At 30.9% G+C, this 20,157-nt stretch overlaps 1 protein-coding gene across 5 annotated transcripts; it reads left to right on the top strand.

Annotated features, from left to right (window-relative positions):
* On the top strand, positions 1 to 20,157 carry LOC143057597 (uncharacterized). 5 transcript variants are annotated; one of them, XM_076230927.1, is made up of 9 exons: positions 1 to 99; positions 2,034 to 2,112; positions 4,213 to 4,557; positions 5,349 to 5,873; positions 8,435 to 8,685; positions 13,696 to 13,963; positions 15,433 to 15,496; positions 16,421 to 16,464; positions 17,113 to 20,157. In XM_076230927.1, the coding sequence occupies exons 2-9, from the start codon at positions 2,043 to 2,045 to the stop codon at positions 18,384 to 18,386; spliced, it is 2,841 nt and encodes a 946-aa protein (XP_076087042.1). In that variant the 5' UTR covers positions 1 to 99; positions 2,034 to 2,042; the 3' UTR covers positions 18,387 to 20,157. The 5 variants fall into 5 exon arrangements, with proteins under 5 accessions (XP_076087042.1, XP_076087038.1, XP_076087041.1 ...); XM_076230923.1 differs by having other exon boundaries at positions 2,034 to 2,187; XM_076230926.1 differs by lacking the exon at positions 1 to 99 and adding an exon at positions 696 to 830.

Raw genomic sequence — 20,157 nt, 5'->3', positions numbered from 1 at the left:
GGGAAAACCATTACGTCATCGATCGTATTAGTTTGGCGTTGAGAAGTACACGTCACATGATAGGACATTGACGTGTGAGGCGGCGGTTAAAACAAGAAGGTAATAACGTGTGGTTTCTATTTTTTTCAAGCGAAATATTTGCGAATGAAGTTATATATGTACAGCGACTAGAGAATATGGCAGAATCAAAAATCATATGTTACTTTTCAATTCAAGGGCAGTAACCAAACAACAGGTCGTCTGATTCGTCTGAAAATTTTAGGGCGGAAGATCTCAACCTGATAAACATGTTTACCCCATGTAAGATTTGCTGCATCAAAATGCTTTTAGCTTTCAGAAATATAAGCCGAAAACTGCATTTTACTTCTATGTTCTATTTTTAACCGTGTCGGCCATCTTCGTTGGCGGGCTGGATCATCGGACACATTTTTCTAACTAGGTATACCTTTATGATGATTTTGGCCAATTTTTTTTATAAATTTAAATTTGGCCCTAAATTTGGCCCAGTAGTTTAACATGTTTAAATGGAGAAGATTTTTGTGAAAGATCATGACGACGGTGATTAATGAGAAGAAATATTTTTTTAGACAGCTGAGTACTGATTTAGATGGTTTATAAAAACACCAATGTTATTTTTTACATGTTAAATGTGCTATATTTTCTGATTGACTCCGTATTTTCATAGCTAAACCGGCAATAGGTCCAGATATTATTGTAATGTTTATTAACGTACACGAAGTTTTTGACACAATTTTACCAAAAAATGAAACGAAAGACATATATGATTTTTATGTGATTTCTTGATAGATATGTAAACAGTTGCAGAAAAGGTACCACTCCAATGGAATTTATGGATTAGTACATATTAGTTCATTATGAAATAGTGTCTTTGTCCATAAAATTTTGTCACCTCCTTCTGGACAATATTTCACTATGAAATTCTGTTCATAACAATACTTCACTATGAAATACTGGCTTTGAAAATATTTTTTAATCAAATTATTACACAATTAGAAATTACTATTATAGTACACAAGCATGCAGCATGCATATTTTTAGATTTGTAACTGAAATGGTTTTGTATGGCAAGGAATTTATAGTAAATTTTACTAATAGTGAGTTTCAAATTTGCATAGATACATTACAAATTATGGTTAATTGTAGATTAAAGAATTGTTTAACCTAAAGTATATGTTTCATTGTATTACATTATAATCAGATAATGTACCAATATACATGTAAGTAATGTACTGACAATCACTTATTTTGTAAATATATATGTACACAGGCACATGTCGCATGAAAAAAATATCCTACATTATATACCATTTCTTACATGAATATATGTTGATAACCTTCCCTTCACGAGACAAAATTCCATGACAATCTGTCTATGAAATATTGTCTCAATACTCACAAAATATAACCAAAATATAACCTCCCTTTAGTTTAACAGGACAAAATTTAATATTTTTCATCTGTGAAATATTGTCTCAATTCACACAAAATATAACCTCCCTCTAACAAGACAAAATTCCATAGTATTCATCTGTGAAATATTGTCTATATACAGACAAAATTTCACTATGAATATAAAACTTCCTTTTTTGTCCTTCTCTGGACATTTTTCCATAGACGAGGACAATATTTCATGATACATAGTTATGAAATATTGCCTTGTGGTCATGGTGGTACAATATTTCATAGGACAATATTTTGCTTTACAAAGGGTCTGTACATCATTTGTAAATGTTCAAAAAATGTATTTTGCCTTTTGCAAGGCTAGATTTCTGTCCCTATCCAATATTATATCCTCTTTTTCCTGTGGCAGTGTTTATTTTCCCGCCCTACAATCTAATTGACCTCTTTCACAAGAAGTAGGCTCTACCTATTTTATTTATTTTTAATTTGTTCATGTCCTGAACATTCATGAAATGTTTGCCACAAGATGTTAAGTACACAGATGTAACAAACAATCAATCAATCCTGTGATATATGTAGATATTTATGCCAGATATATTTTTTTTCAACAGATATAAGAGATGATGTTCATGTATGGACTGAAATCAGCATTTGCAGGAATGTTCCCGCATCCTGTACAAGAAATGTCATGTAAGGGTGATATGTTTTACAAAATACCTCAACAAGAAAATAAAGGAAAACATGGAAAACACATCGAAAACTATGGTAAGTAATAAGTAAGACCTTGATTTTCAGTGAATGGGCAGTTCTGAGTGCTTAATCATGTTAATATGATATACAAATTAAAGAAGACAGCTCTCCTAAAATTTGAGATTAAATGCCTTGGAAATAAAGAACTAACGTTTTCAGTGAGACCTTCAAAATAAACAATCATCATGTATACCCCATACCATCTGTAAGCTATAAAAGACCGGAAATGACAATTGCAAATCATTAATTGGACAAAAAAGCTTAAGTTTATCTTCTTTTCACATATTTCAGAGTAAACTGTAACAGAAATTAAACAGATTCAAATTATCAGCCTAAAAGAGGGGGGGGGGGGGGGGTAGGAGGGGTCCTGATCCCGAAATCACGGGCTTAAAAACACGAAATCCTGAGGTCCAGAATTTAAATAATGTTAAATCCCGGATCCCGAAATTTGAAAAAAAGAATTCCCGGATCCCGAAGGGGTAAATCCTGAAATCCTGAGCTTAAAAACACCCGATCCCAGAGTCCCCATAAAGGTCCTATCCCCCCTCCTAAAAGACACTTTGAAGTATTTTAGTACAAAATTGACTGCATATTAATCCGTAAAACTCGGAGAAATTACATAAATTAAAACGAGAAGAGATACATGTACATGTATGCAGTGGCAGGTCCAGATTGGTCAATCCCTTTATCTTGGGTTTGGGAACCCCAATTTGAAAATGGCTGGATCCGCCACTGTACACAATGTATGTATGGGATGAATTATAGAAAATCTTTTATAGAGATGAAAGACAACAAAAATTATTAAATAAATACATTAGTTGTATTGGTGGATCTTGTCTGTTGTTGTGAAACACAAATTTACGTGTCCAACAAAGTAAATATTTCGTATAGGGTTGAATGCAGAATTTCACAAAACAATGAAATCAAATATCCATGAATAAAAGTTTTGTTTTCTCAGTCAATAAAAATTGTTTTCCACAAAGATAAGTGTAGTCTCAGTAATTATTTTGATTGCATTATTTAAATTATAAGTAAATATAAAAAAAAAAGAAGATGTGTTATGATTGCCAATGAGACAACTCTCCACAAGATACCAAAATGACACAGAAATTAACAACTATAGGTCACTGTACGGCCTTCAACAATGAGCAAAGCCCATACAGCATAGTCAGCTATAAAAGACCCCGAAATGACAATGTAAAACAATTCAAACGAGAAAACTAATGGCCTAATTTATGTATAAAAAATAAAAGAAAAACAAATATGTAACACATAAACAAACGACAACCACTGATTTACAGGCTCCTGACTTGGGACAGGCACATACATACAGAATGTGTCTGGGTTAAACTTGTTAGGTGGGATCCCAACCCTCCCCCTAACCTGGGACAGTGTTATAACAGTACAACATAAGAACGAACTATAAAAGTCAGTTGAGAATAAAGGCTTAACTCATCAGATGGATAAAAATACAAGTGGAAGTGGATGGGTACTTGTACATCCCAACAACAAAAACACACTAGGTACAGATCTGAGAGTACTTGCAGTTAACTGACAGCTAGTTTAAAGCCTCTAACAACTTATAAAAACAAAAGCATTTTTTTTAGCCTTTACTACAGCATACATACATGTACACTAACCAATTATTAAATTTAATAAAAAAAAGATATCAATTAAATGACTAATTTTTTTCATCCTATGATAAAAAATAATCCTTTGATATCCTATCTAGCATAGGGAATATAACTGTTTGGGAAAAATCACAAACAAAAATATATAGTAAAAAATACTGTTTTAAACACACAGCCTTCAATTTTTAGCAAATAAGTAGTAATTTACCTTCATTTGTTTTAAAGGTAGTTTTGGGGTTGTAAATGCCAAGTCATTATACATATTATACTGGAACCTAATATCAAGCACCTCAAAAGATAAACAAACTTTTGACAGTTATATTTATGAGGGTGTTAATGATTTCAGAAATAGCGTTGTATCTGATTTTTATTAATGGTCATGTCCTATATGCTATGGTGTTTATTTTAGCTCCAAATCTAACAGAAGAAATAGACGATGGAAATGAAAACAATAACAAGTCACCAAGTGAACCAGACGATATTTCATTCTTTGTAACAATTACAGAAAATTCTAATTCTACAACTGTTACTATCATACAAAATGACTCCATGGAAATGGTCAGGAACGTTATAAAAGAAAATTTAACTCATGTCAAACATAATGAAAAAAGTGACAGTTACAAATCTAAAGATAGAACTGTTACTGTTCTTTGGTATAAAACTGACAAGTTGGTTGTCTGTGGAAATAAAGGAGATCGTTCAAGATGGCTACGATGTTTAGTAAGCAGCCTAAAACAGTTTGAAAATAATCAAGGTAGTGTGTAGTAGGATAATTTTCAATGTTTATAAAACCAATGCTCAAATTCAATGATGTTTATACATTGTATCTTGTAACATTTGTTCTCAGCTTTTTAAGATGCTTTCATGAGTTTAATGATAAACATAATAAGTTTCTTTTACGGTAACTTTTGCTGTATTTTTCTATAAAAGATATAGGAATATATTTATGACATGACAATTGTGAAACCTCAAATGAAAGTAGTTTCCAGTATTTTTAAAGATAAAGATGGCATGAAATGCAATCAAAACCCTATGGTACTGACAAGATATTCAAAGCTTCTAAGGTTTATCACTATCTTTGAAATACACACAGTATAGTGCATTGATCTTAAAATTCTATAAGTTCTATCTATAAACATTTCTAGAATTTTATCAGTGAAATATATTTATGCTCAGATATTCAAGTCTCAAAATGAAGTTCTATTTACAGTCAAGAAATTACATAACTTTTGCTAGGTGCAGAAATGTAATATTTGTTCTAAAAATAGAAATGATGTCATTGTTACAGTCGTCTCTAAAAATCTGAGTTATCTATATAGCTAGTGGGCAAGAAAGGGCTTCAAGTGAAATTAAATGTCCACTAAAAATCTGAGTTATCTATATAGCAAGTGGGCAAGATAGGGCTTCAGGTGAAATTAAATGTCCACTAAAAATAAGTTGGTTAACAGTAATTGGGTTAAAAAGGTTTATGGGGATGTTATAATGATTTCAAAAATAAAATTATATTTGTTTTGATTGAGTGTTGCTCACTGATGTTAATTTCAGGTCCAAATCAAAATGAAGAAATTGATGGTGGAAATCAAAACAATAGCAAATCATCAAGTCAACAAGATGATATTTCATCTTTTGTAACAATTACAGAAAATTCAGAAGAAATAGACGATGGAAATGCAAACAGTAACAAGTCACTGAGTCAATCAGAGGATGTTTCATCTTTTGTAACAATTACAGAAAATTCAGAAGAAATAGAAGATGAAAATGCAAACAGTAACAAGTCACTGAGTCGATCAGAGGATGTTTCATCTTTTGTAACAATTACAGAAAATTCTACAACTACAACTGTTACTATCATACAAAATGACTCAACGGAAATAGTTAGGGACGTTATAAAAGACAATTTAACTTTTGTCAAACATAATATAAAAAGTGACAGTTACAAATCTAAAGATAGAACTGTTACTGTTCTTTGGTATAAAACTGACAAGTTGGTTGTCAGTAGAAATAAAGAAGATCGTTCAAGATGGTTAACATTTTTAGTGAGAATCCTTAAACAGTTGGGAAATAATCAAGGTACGTAGTGTGTAATTTATATGACCAAACTCATAGATGTTAAGATATTGTAACATTTGTTTTCAGCTTTTTGGGGAAGACGGCTTCAAGCCGTCAATCCCCTATGGGGTTGACCATAGTGACATTCCCTCACATCATTCATTTTGTTTTTATAGTGTGGAAAACCCCCCAACAAATCTTACTAAGATTGAAGAGAAGGAGACCCAGAATTGAATAGTTTGACTTTAAACACTTTTTTTACACATTTCCCTTCTGTTTCTCACGAAATTATCGTATCTTGAGCTCTCCTTTACACTTCATGTTTCTTTTACAATCCGGAAAAATCAGTATGACGAGATATTCTAAATATATCCAACCCACATTGTATTTTATAGTGACGTCATTCTTGGAATGCCACACTACGCAGAAGCAGGGATATCCTTCACTGGTTATTTAAATCATTCTCAGAGATCGTGCACTAATTACACATTGGTATTTGTTAAATTTAAACATAATAATGTTTGCTGTAGATGATTCAAACATCAACATGCAATACTTTAATTTGTAGGTGAACAACTTTCAAAGTAAACAAAGATCGTGGGGATACATGAGATAGGGGAGAGAAACGATTTTATTCATTTTTTTTCTGTAAAAATTCTGTTTTGAGAATCTTCCTCCAATTCAGGAGCACCTCAATTGTTGAGTAATTATCCACTAAAATAAAAGTTAATGTATCTAAACACTTAAAATGTGACATTTCATTGGATTAGTAGTCTTCCATTAAAACTAAATTTTTGTGTACCAACATAATGATTGTAATGGTAAAAAAAAAAAAAAAAAAAAAGTTGCATTTTGTAGTTTAAACCTATTTATTCATGAAATTTACAAATATTTCAAATTTAGCATTTGGAAACAAGCTTCACACAGTTTACATCAATCATATTGTTTTTTTATTAGTACCTGTTTCCCTTTGATGAGAGTTGTAACTGGGAACTTTATCAATGGAAAGTTAAAACTGAATAGATTTTTCAGTCTAAACTTTCTTAAGAAAAAACTTAAAAATCTAAGAGTACTGTCACAAAAATGGAAAATGGCCCTAGCCCGCAGTTCAGTGGTACACAATTAAGATTTCAAAAAACATTGTAGTTGTTGTGAAATGACAGAATTCAGTTGAAATTTAGATAATTAACTATCAACTTTAATCATATGTTTAGATTTAGAAGATGCAGATCTCTTCCATTGGTCCAAATTGAATCCCAAACTAAGGAAACGAAATTACATTAAACAACAATTGATTTCAATATCGTCAACCTTTCTACATGTTCTAGCTGTTCTTTTTTTCATTCTTTATATGAAGACTATCAAAAGATACCCCCCCCCCCCCCCTTTTCCAAAAAAAATAATTAAATAGAAACAAGGGCCGTCTTTCCCCTCAGAGCTATTCAGCTCTTTGATTTTATGAGTTTATTGATAATTGTCTTGGTTTATTTGCCACAAAGTACTCTTTTTCTATTAAATGTAATGAAACAATAAATAATGCTTTGCATCAAGTTTCCCCTTGGTATATGTACAAAATGGTCTATCTCTATTATTCATTATATCTAGTTTTGATACAATTGAAGTTTGAAAAGTTTGTACAAAAATGGCTACAGAAGGGGTCATAAACCTTAAGACAGTCAGGGGTACTACTTGTACAAGTGTATTTTATTTACTTGAAGAAGTGAAAAAAAATATACACATATAAGTAAATAAATAATGTTTGAATAATCTCCCCTTAATTTTCTGAAAAATTTACTTGTACAAGTAAATTTTTCTTATAATCCCACAAAAATCCTCAAGTTTTGAGATGTAATATCATGCCTTTAATGATTTTTCCCAGGTTTGCTCAAATTTTTTCATTAAAGTTCAATGTTTCATCTCATTAATTTATCAAAGAAACTGATTGAGCAAAGATCTTGTATATTTGCGCAAGGCAATCAAAAATTGCTCCTTTGGGACTTGTAAATGAGCTGTGTTAAGAAGATAACAGACAAATGGGACTTTCATTGTCCATGAAATTACACTTGAATGATTTGTAAAGACATCTGCAAAGGGTACATAATTTAAAATTCTATTAGAGCAAAGAAATCTTCAGAATTCAAGAAAAGATGAAAGGATGATTTTTTTACCTATACAAGTAAAAAAATCTGAATGCGGAAGGGACATAACTCAGCCATTTTTTTTTTTACCTATACAAGTAAATAAAATTCACTTGTATAAGTATCCTACAAATTTACTTATATGTGTATATTTTTTTTTACTTCTTCAAGTAAATAAAATACACTTGTACAAGTAGTACCCCTGACTGTAAGATGTAAAACATTAAAAAGAAGGTGAAATAAAGAAGATTTAATACTGTCGCTGTAAGTTTATAGGATCTTGCATTGGGAAAACCCATCAAATAGGACAGATCAAGAATATTAAAATAGTTTTAATATTAGTTTATTTTGAAGTATTTGATTTAAATTTAAAAAAATGAAGTATTATAATGTTTTGCCCAAAATTTTGACTTACAATATTTAAATAACATAATATCCTTTTAGTTTCTTACTCCATACCTGATAACTCAGAAGAAAGAGAGTCATTGGAAAGATTACATCGCCATTGTTCAGAACATAACTTGGAAATTAGAGGAAACCCCAGAAAAGATGGAAACTGTTTTTTTGCTGCTGTCAGTAGTCAGATTGAGAGACTTAATCTCCAACACCATTTTAAACTTGATAGCATTGATCCACAGTACCTAAGACAGAGATTTACAGACTTTATAAGAAACAACAGAACCATTCTGGTAAATGTATGTAGAAATAAACAGAAGTTGGGTTTGGTAATCATTCACTGACTGTTCTTAAATATAGATGTAAGAAGATGTTATTTGAGTAGTTATTGAGTACCAATGAAATGAATGAGGCAACTCTATCCAAGTCACAATTTGTAGAAGTAAACCATTATAGGTCAAGGTACGGTCTTCAACACAGAGCCTTGGCTCACTCCGAACAGCAAGCTTTAAAGGGTCTTAAAAATTACTAGTGTAAAACCATTCAAAAAAAGAAAACCAACAGTCTAATTTATATATAACGAGAAACACTTATGAACCACATGTACATCAACAAATGACAATTATACTTATACTCAGATTTTTGTTCTAAACATTCCTGTGTTCCAGCTAGGATTTCAAAAGGGCAGGGTGCCAATCCTGAAAAAGGGTATTTGACGTGTGATATAATATGAAAAGGGCAATTAGTATGGCGTTCATTATCACTGAACTAGTATATATTTGTTTAGGGGCCAGCTGAAGGACACCTCCGGGTGCGGGAATTTTTCGCTACATTGAAGACCTGTTGGTGACCTTCTGCTGTTGTTTTTTTCTATGGTCGGGTTGTTGTCTCTTTGGCACATTCCCCATTTCCATTCTCAATTTTATGTTTTAATAAAGATATTTATCAAACATTGTATGATTCTTGAGGATGATTTATAGAAGATTTGTCACATTTCCAGTATGCTATTTTCTCTAGTCCATTCAATCTACATGTAGCATACATTTGACCCTAACCTTGAAGTAATTGCAACAGATGTTTTTTTTAGTTTATTATTCCCCAAATATACACAGAAAAAAGTCCCATAAAATCTAACTTGAGGAAAACTAAAAAATAATGATTTTAAAATTCCTATGGTGATATGCATTGATATGGGAGATAACTCTGCAAAAAAGGCACAAATATCAATACTAATTAATACAAAAATATAACTTTACCGCTTCTATTCGACAGAATGTATTGATTCTTGATATTTTAGCCATCTTTTGAGTATAACAAACAACTCTAAAAGTGTTTTCATTGTTATAATGATTATTGATTTTGTTAGGCGGCTTACTTATGTAGTGTTTTCATATCTTTTATCAAGCTACAACCTAGATTTCATAATTCATAGTTTGACAATTTATTAGATTTTTCAGCATGTCAAGGTAAAGAATCTCAAATTGAATAAAACTAATTAAGCATATATTCTTTTTGTGGTTTAAAGTTTCTTTAAACAAGATAGATGCTGAACAAATATACTTTACAGATATAAACAATTCCAAACATTCACATTATTTTTTCAAAATGGTCACAAAGCCATAAATTTGCAATTTCTTTAAGGCCAACTAAAATTAATTAGTAGATTTTCATCCAAATTTTTGAAAAAAAATGGGGTGGGTGGGAGGATCGATATCGATTTTATATTTTTATTTTTATTTCTTATGAAACCCTCTTGTGACGTGTTCTTCGTATATGCAGGTGTAATAATAAGCTTATATTATGTATAAACATGTATACAGAATCGTCATAATTTCAAATCTTAAATAAAAATCTCTGATTGGCAACCACTATTCTACCATGATGTAATTGCTGCTTTAGAAACCTATTTTTAGTAAACAGCAAAAACATAGAGAAATGCTCTCTTCAGTTGGACTACCTTCACCAAATTTATTAGTCTTTCTAAGCGATGTTTTTTTTTTGTCTCCACAAAAGGAAACAAATATGCATTGGTATGCAACAAAAGAATTATGAGTACAGAATAAAATGAAAACTCAAACCGTTTTGAATATAATCATGATAATAAGGTTATGATTCTTCTTATAGATGCAAATATAATTAATATGTAAAACATGAACTTAACAAAAAAGAAGAAGTTGTTTAGTGACTCTATTGAGGGTATTGGGACAGAAGGCAACAAAAACAGTAGCCATGGGTAAATCTAAGTGTATGTTTGACGACTTTTTGAACTCAATATACTGTCATAAATCTAACAAGTTCGTGCTTGTGTCAATTTGTTTAATCAAGTTATGTTTTTGTACCAATGTGTACCATGATTCATGCTCTTTGGATATAATTCACAGTCAAAAATCCTGCCACGAAGTCATTTTATTAATAAAATAATCAACGGTTTTCTAATCACAGAAATTTGTGTCATGCAACAATTTACGTTCTTGGCACAACGTAATACTTGTAACCCGATTATTTCATGCCTTTCTCGTAATCAACCTCTAATCTCGGTAGATGACAATTTTGTCATGATAGCGCTGCAGAATCATTTACAGTCAGGATTCTACTTCGTCAAAATTATCTCCCCATTACGCCAGTTCATTTTCACAATCGTAGAAATGGAAGCCATTGTAGGGATGACGCGCTACCAATTTTGCTCTTTGAAACCGATAAATTTATCCACATTGCACCATTACGATCCTTATATATCAGTTGTATTTTAAAAGACAAATGTGTCAACTAGCTAATGAGCATCAGTTAATGATCTTGTCTGCATTGATTCCAATTAAAACTATTGTCTGATCGGTTGTCAGGTGGAATTTTCGAAAATTCATAAACATTTAAAAAAATTCTAATTAAATATTTTGTGGAAGGGCAGACTAGATTTTTTTAGTGGTTGAAGACTATAAACCCTAGTTATCACACACAAAAAAATATAATTTTTCGAAGATATGCATTTTCATCATCCAACTTGAAAGACTGTCGTCAAGTACTTTTAGTAAAAAAAAAACTATTCGAATCCACCTACTCTGTTTTTGTGATTCATTTGATAGGTATTTCACTTGACCCATATATTGCATCTTTTAGTACTGTGATTTTTTTATGTTATAAAGTCAACCTGTAGCTTTGATATATAAAAATAATAGAATCTGAAGCGAGACGATGTATGAAATATTCTTGATTTGTTCGATATCAAGACAAAATATTCAACTCAAACACGCCCTAACACTCGATTTTCTCCTTTCGATACTATTGTTACTCATTTTTTGGAATTTTTTCTTGAGTCACATAATGGAAGGGCAGACACGAAAATTACTGAACTGAAAGATTGATATGTTTTCCGTTTGTGGTAATTTTTTTTTTTAAATCGGAGGTTATGCATTTTTTTCATCCAACTTGAAAGATACCCATGTCGTCGACTTGATATCTAATTGTTCTGCTTAACTATGTACTAGATAAATTGAAAACTTATGCAAATGGTGTTTTTAAAATAAAACACTTCGTAATTGAGAAGAAAATTGTAATTTTGTATGTTTCTATTAACTTTTAAAATTTATGTCACTATAGTAAACATTACAGTACACATTTATCGCCTTCTCTAACAAAGAGCTTTGATTCTTTTGTTCTATTTCAACCGGGTTTCCGACTGATTTATTACTCGAAGAAATACGAAAATCAAAATTTTAAACAGGAAGTTGTGAAGGAAACGAAATTTTGGACGTTTACCAGGAACGGATATGAGCAAAATCTGGAAATCGTAAATTTTTTGAAATAAAAAAAATCGGGGCGGGACTATTTCAGAGGGGTGGCCGGGGATGAAAATCTATCAATTAATTTTAATTGGCCTAATGCAAAATGTGCAAAAAAAAAAAAATGCCAATAACACTTCAGTTTTGTCATGTTTGTACATTTCATGAGCAGAAGATTATATTATGTATTTTCAATACGAACTTATAATCCCATCAAAGTATCATATTTTACATGAATTTTAAGAAAATCAACCAAAAACTGAAAAAAGGGACTCATTTTTGCAGAGTTATCTCCCTTCCCAATGTTAATTTCCATATAAGAAATTAAAAATGCAAAATTTGAGTTTTCCTCAAGTTAGATTTTATGGGACTTTTTTGGGGGCTTAATGCTATAGATTAGAAGTAAAACATTTTCTGTTGCAAATTGTTTGAGGTTCAAACTTGGTTTGATTTGACCACTATGTAATTATAAGTATGGGTATTATGTGTTCAAGCTTCTTTTAATATTTTAAAGATAAAATCTAGACCAATCTTTAAATATAAAAAAAAAAGAATTGTAGAATGACTTAGAGACCAATTGAAACAGAAATTAACATCTATAGTTCACTGTACAGCCTTCAACAATGAGTAAAAGTTTTCTAAAACCCATACCTCATAGTCAGCTATAAAAGGCCTCGAAATGACAAATGTAAAACAATTCAAACGAGAAAACTAACAGCCTGATTTATGTACAGAGTAAATTATGAATGAAAAACAAATATGATTTAAAGCATTTTTGGTAAAGGATACTTATAGAAAATTAAAAATACGATACATGTACGTCATTTATATTCATTTTACAGTGTAACCCTGATTGTGTAAGTTAACTATTCTAAAAACAATGAGACCAGATTTCTGCTAGAAAACAGACGTATAAACAAAGAAAAACAACAAAAAATAACAAATGGAAAAGAAAGCCTAATAGTTAAACTTGGTACAGGTTAAAAATGGGGTTGAGTTTTGGGTGGCACAGACCTCTGCCTTTAATATGCCATATGTCGTAAAAGTAATACATTGCAGAGACTTTTCTGTAGTATAGGAATTAATAAAACGGAACATTAATATAATCGGGTCATGTACCATTAATGATATGACACTACTTGAATATATACACTTTTTTATGCCACCTCTGTATCAGAGGGGGCATTAAGCATGATAAGTTTATCCCTTGTCCGTCAGTACATCCATCCATAGGTCCCAAAATTGGTTTCTGTTCTCTAACTTAAAAATGTCTCAACCAAATGTTATGAAACTGATATGCAACGTTTAATACCACAAAAAACAGATGTAGATTGAATTTTAGTGGTGAAACTCAAACTTTTCTAAAGTTTTATACCCCTTTACAAAAGGAAACATTGCTGAATTGTTCGTTTCAAGTCTCTAACTTATATTTGCCCCAACCAGATGTTACAAAACTCATACACAATGCTTACTGCTTTATACACAAAAGGAGTTTATATTATTCATTTTAATATGATGTTACTTTAATTGAAGGAGACTGATGTGAAAATTAAGGATATTGTTGGTGACATTGACGAATACTGTGATGTAATGGAAAAAGATGGACAATGGGCCGACCATGTTGTTGTAGATGCTATGGCTAGAATGTTAAGACACGATATCAAAATATTACAAAGTACTCCAAGTTCTGATGATATAAAAGACAGATTTTCATTGATAAAGGGTAGTGAGCAGCCTAGCGGGGATCCATTGGTTATTGGTCATATTTTTGAGTGCCATTATGAGTCTTTACAGATAAGAGGTATTGATATAAAGTTGGTTTTTATCTTTCATCATTTTGTGCCCGCCATAGCTGGCACTAAGTTTTACCCTTGTCCGTCTGTACGTCTCATAGTTGATTTCCTTTCTCCAATTTTAGTTTGCCGTAACCAAATGTTATGAAATCTATACACAATGGGTATTACTACAAAACATAGATCAAGTTTGAATTTTGGTGGTGTCACTGTAATAATTCTGGAGTATTGCTCCTTTATAATTTGAAAAATTGCTAATTTTTTCTTTTCCGTTCCCTAACTTTATTTTATGAAACTTTAACACAATATTTATTATCACAAACTCAGATTATAAGTAAAAATTTGGTAAGCATCACTTTTACAGTTCTTACAGGTGTATTTGATAATCATATAAGCTATTTAACATTCTAATATGACGTGCTTCTTTAGCTTTGTAAACAATACTGTGATAAAATTCTCGATAAAATATACTTAGCGCAGACTCAGAGATATACATAAAAATGGCTGTTACAATATACTTCCCACGTAAATCTACATGTATTGGAACCTATTTGCAGACCCTTTGCCGATTTTATTGTTTTAAAAAGTGCAATTAAAAAAAGACAAAATAACTTTTATTCTTATTCGTATGCATAATAAAAAGAAGTAATGCACAAGAGCTCGGAGAAAACAACAAAATAAAAATTAAATAAAATTCCGCGAAAGTCTATTAATCTTTTTGGCGCATTTAAGTCATTTCAAAACAGGACGTCATACAAATGAAACCGCTAAAGTTGAAAGTTTTCTGTCACGTGAACCATCGGAATTCATATAATATTGTATTAAAACTGATTTTTGAGGTAGGTTTTTGTTTTATTTTCTATTCTATTGCATTATTCGCATATTTACTCATTTCAGTAAGTCGACATGGCGGCTCCTTAGTTACAAAATGTCAACTTTGGATTTGACGGAAGCTTACGAGAAAAACATGTAAATTAAAAATGGCAAATGTTGGGTTTGAGAATTTAAAGAATTAAAAAGTTTTTTTCTAGCAGTTATTTACGAAATAACCTATGCAAGCTACATGTTTATAAAAATATTTGAGCTTTATCTAACAGGGAGTAAAAAAGAACAGCCACACACACAGCATACTCACCCTCGCTTCAGTTTTTTAATGACCGTATTTGTCCTATTAGAATCGAAATAATTCATGGAAGCCATAGATTGTTGGAAATTTACACATGGCCTGGGCTGTGATATTCGTTAATTTTATACCTCGCTAACGCTCAGGAAATTTGAATATCACGGCCCAGGCCATGTGTAAATTTCCAACAATCTATGGCTTCCATGAATTATTTCTTAAGTAAAAAAAATTGTACCAGTTTACAGGTTCTCAAAGAATTAAAAATATTACACAAGAAGATGTATCATTTGTACTATGTTTTTTGGTCAAATAGAAAATCAATGAATGATTTTTATGTTTCATTTACACTTACAGGAGAGTTTGGGGATAATCATCAGGAGTACCAGGAATCTGAACCAACTAACTACCTCAATACAATGTAAGTTGTATGTAAAGAACAATGAAAACATTGTGTTTTTTATCAAAGAAAACAATTAAATATACTTCTTGGACTTGAGATACTTCGTTAACTAATTTGAAGTATCACAGATTACCACATATATTTTTCATTTGTCGTTCATGACTTTGCCACAATCTCCTTCTTTTCCATGATTACAACATTGTGGAATGAGAATTGTCGAAAAAATAGCCACACAACTGGTTCACAAAGAGGATACATGCATCAGTCTTCATGCTTAACCACAGGCCCACCAGTCCAGGCTTGTAAAATTGATGTCGGGCCTGTAAAAATCAGGTCTACAGGCCAATAGAGTTTATCCAAAATGTATGTAAGGTTGAGCCTTGGGCCTGTAGATTGAAAACATTATCCTGAGGACTAATACATGATTATCATTCAACAGGAGCAGAGATCAGATCTTGATAGGTTCAAAAGCATTCAGTCCTAATTTTTCATTATAGTATTCTTTTTGTTGCTTTTAATTGGTTTTTGGGTAAAGATTGCATAAAATGCAATCAAAACCCCATGTTACTGACTCTAAATCTTCCAATGCTTATCACTGCCTTTTTGATACACAAAATATAGTGCATTGATCATAACTTTCTATACATACTATCCATGAATATTTCCAAAAATTTATCAATGTAATATATGCTCAGATATTCAAGTCACAAAAGGGTGTTGCCCCTATCAAAAAAAATACATAAGTTTTACAAGGTGCAGGTATCTAATATCGGTTCTAAAAAATATAAATGTCGGATGTTGTTAAAGTCATCTTTGAAATTATCTCCCTTTGTCCAGAAATTGTAGTTGAATTAAAACCAATGCTTTATTGACAATGCAATATTTAATTTTACTATGAGATTAAACTATATTCTTAACCAGATACAATGCTCATTGTTACAGGTCTTCAAAAGCAAAAACAAGTAAAGAACAGATAGAAGTGAAAGGTAATAATTCCTTTGGTCATGTTTTTTAGTATTGTCATATTATTGGCGTGGATGGACAAAGTCCTTAACTGGATAATAGGATGTTGGTGTTATCAATTAATGTTAACAGCAGAACAAGATCTACAAATATAACATGTATAAAGTCAACATACTGTAAAATCAGAAATTATACGTACATTCGTTATTACGATTTTGTCATTTATGTCAACAATTTATGCAATTTTTTGTTTGTGGTTGAGAAAAATCCTGTTTAAATGATATACCAAATTTCAAAAGCGAGTTTTAATAATTGAGATGTATAACGCAATAATTTCTGAATTTACAGTAGATGAAAGTATCAGTCAATATCTTATAAAACTTTATATTTATTTTTAAAATTGAGAATGGAAATGTATCTTTTTGCATAAACTATTTAGTAGAAATAATCAAAATGATCAGCCAAACAAAATCTATTATTTCAAACCAAATGACACTTTCCATAGACGTATCTCCTATTGGTCAATCTATTTAAAATAGATTTTTGTCAGTTCTATTGTCCTATGTGTTATCAGAGACATATAATACTGTATTACATGCCTCTGGTGTTATTTTGAACATCATACAAGTTGCAATTTTACTCTAAAAAGTTTGATTTGTTTCCATTTACAGGAAATAGAAAAACAGACTTTTTTATAGAAGATACTCCCCATGGTTTCATCAAAAGATACATATATAAGAAATACCTACAACAGTTTATTGCTGAAACACAAGATGCTGGTCTAGTTAGCCATGTGTATGATGTATTTGCTGGTGAAGGGAGTCGTTATTCAAACGACTGGTCTCCTGTATACTCTAATGACGGAAGGTCTACAAATATAGAGTTGTATGGGTCACCAGTTATGGCATTAAGAGTTGCAATAGAATATTTTGTTTCTGTGAAACAATTATCAAATGTGTATAATCCCTGTGCTGTTAGTGTTGAAAATTTGGAACACACTTGTTACAGTGAATTGAAGCATTATTCAATCAGGTTTTGCTTTGTAGAGAAAAACAAAAAACATTTCAAGGCACTTGTCAATAATATAAAGCTGACATTAGTATCTTATAACATAGATATTAACATTAAAGAAGTAAAGAAAAGTAAAAATACCATCATGGAAGTAGAAATTTCAAGTCGAAATGAAGATTTCCTGATCTTTGTTTGTATCAAAAATGATGAATTTGAAAATTTAAATCCACCAGACCTAAAAGAAGGGGAATGCATGTCAACTTTCATAGATCCTTATGGATATTCACAAATACCTATGGAGAGGGTTCAAAAGTTCATAGGACCAAGGAAGTCAGCTTTTATTAATTTTATGTCTAATTTTGTACATAGATTTAGAAAAACAAAGGTTGGGTCACCGCATGTTACCGGATTGTTTGACATGAGTAAGGAATTACTCGATGAACAAATTAATGGAGGAAAGAACTTAGTTGAAATTTACACAGAAAGGTTAAAAGTCAAAGCTGAAACAGAGTTTGTCTTGGATTTTGAAGTTATTTCTAAAGTTAATCAAGTACTTTACTACTTAATTTTCATAACCAATGATTTAAATAATTTAAAATGGATGAAAAAGTCATTTGTCTTTGGTTCTCAATTTGATGACAAACTTGCGTTCTCAGATTTCCTGCTACAACGAAGAGGTCATGTCATGTCTCTTCATGAAGACCAAGATGATCATAAGGCAGCTAGTGCTATATTTGAACATTTTTGTTCTCAGGCTAAAGTTCGTGTTGAAGAAATAGAAAAGTTTATATGGTGTAAAACTATTTTTGTATGGAGACAGTCTATTGTTGAGTTGATACAAAAGTCTAGACGTCTTTTAAAGGTAGAGGATAGCACTGGTAATTCCATTAACTGCAGTGAATTTCCTCATGGTGCTTTGTTGTCATTTAGATAGAAATGTGCAAAAGAAAGATAAAAGATCTGGATAGTAATGGTCAGTCAGAGAAAACAACAATTTCTGTCACTGCAAGTAGTTCAATTTGGTGTTTGGCATCTACACCAAACTGCACTTTATTTGCGCCAATTTTTATGCCCCACCTCAATAGTAGAGGGGCATTATGTTTTCTGGTCTGTGCGTCCCTTCGTCTGTCTGTCTGTCTGTCTGTTCGTTCGTCTGTTTGTTCGTCCGTCTGTCCCGCTTCAGGTTAAAGTTTTTGGTCAAGGTAGTTTTTGATGAAGTTGAAGTCCAATCAACTTGAAACTTAGTACACATGTTCCTTATGATATGATCTTTCTAATTTTAAAGCCAAATTAAACTTTTGACCCCAATTTCACGGTCCACTGAACATAGAAAATGAAAGTGCATGTTTCAGGTTAAAGTTTTTGGTCAAGGTAGTTTTTGATGAAGTTGAAGTCAAATCAACTTGAAACTTAGTACACATGTTCCTTATGATATGATCTTTCTAATTTTAAAGCCAAATTAAACTTTTGACCCCAATTTCACGGTCCACTGAACATAGAAAATGAAAGTGCATGTTTCAGGTTAAAGTTTTTGGTCAAGGTAGTTTTTGATGAAGTTGAAGTCCAATCAACTTGAAACTTAGTACACATGTTCCCTATGATATTATCTTTCTAATTTTAATGCCTAATTATATTTTTTATCCAATTTCATGGTCCATTGAACATGGAAAATGATAGTGCGAGTGGTGCATCCGTGTACTTTGGACACATTCTTGTTTATCCAATTTCACGGTCCATTGAACATGGAAAATGATAGTGCGAGTGGGGCATTCGTGTACTTTGGACACATTCTTGTTTATTTTCATTTTTGCCAATTCACAAGTAAACACAAGTACTGAGAGATTATTAATAAGTTGTACAGAATTGTAAATGAAAAATTAATAATTGGCGCAAATGAAAAATATTAATAATTGGCGCAAATGAAAAATACAATATTTTCAAAATTGGCACAAATGAAAAAAAGAAATTTTCAAAATTGGCGAAAATGAAAAATACAATATTTATAAATATGTTTGTTGTATACAATCGTTGTTAAGTGTGCACCCAACGTTTATTTTTAATTAAATCTAATTTTTTATTCATGATAATGTTAAGTTTTTGTGAAACCTGCAAAATGACCTTGATATCAAAGCCTTTCGATTGCAATCAATTATTATTATTATTATTATACATATTATAATAATTACCATATTATATTGTTAAATGTATTATTCCTGTTTTACAATTTTCATTTGTTAGGATACTATATTAAAAATACTTTATTATCTAGTTTTTAAAATATGCTGAATTTTGCATTTAAAATATTTTGTGTAAATTTTTAGTTTAAAAATTAGATGAACCAAAGTCCCCTTCAATCTTTTACTGATATATACGTAAATATATATACAAATGTATAGTTTCTGTTTGATGAGATATATTAAGTGTATGTTTTTCATACAGTAATTTTATGTATTATTTAATAATTTTTGTATGTGCCATGCTTTATTTTTATATGTTGATGAAGATTTATATTTTAAATAGTATGTCATGAAATATTATAAATTTATTATAATTATTATACAAAGTAGTACAAAGATTTATTAATTATTCTTACTGTTCATGTTAGCTTTCATTTATTTACTGACCATCTTTAGGTTTATAATTTGTTATATTGTTATAGTTAGTATTTCTATATATTTCTATATATTTAATAAAAATTAATCAAA

Source organism: Mytilus galloprovincialis, chromosome 13 (assembly GCF_965363235.1).
Source record: "Mytilus galloprovincialis chromosome 13, xbMytGall1.hap1.1, whole genome shotgun sequence".
Classification (NCBI taxonomy): Eukaryota; Metazoa; Mollusca; class Bivalvia; order Mytilida; family Mytilidae; genus Mytilus; species Mytilus galloprovincialis.
The sequence above is the reverse complement of the archived record's forward strand: the minus strand, read 5'-3'. Positions and strand labels throughout refer to the sequence as shown.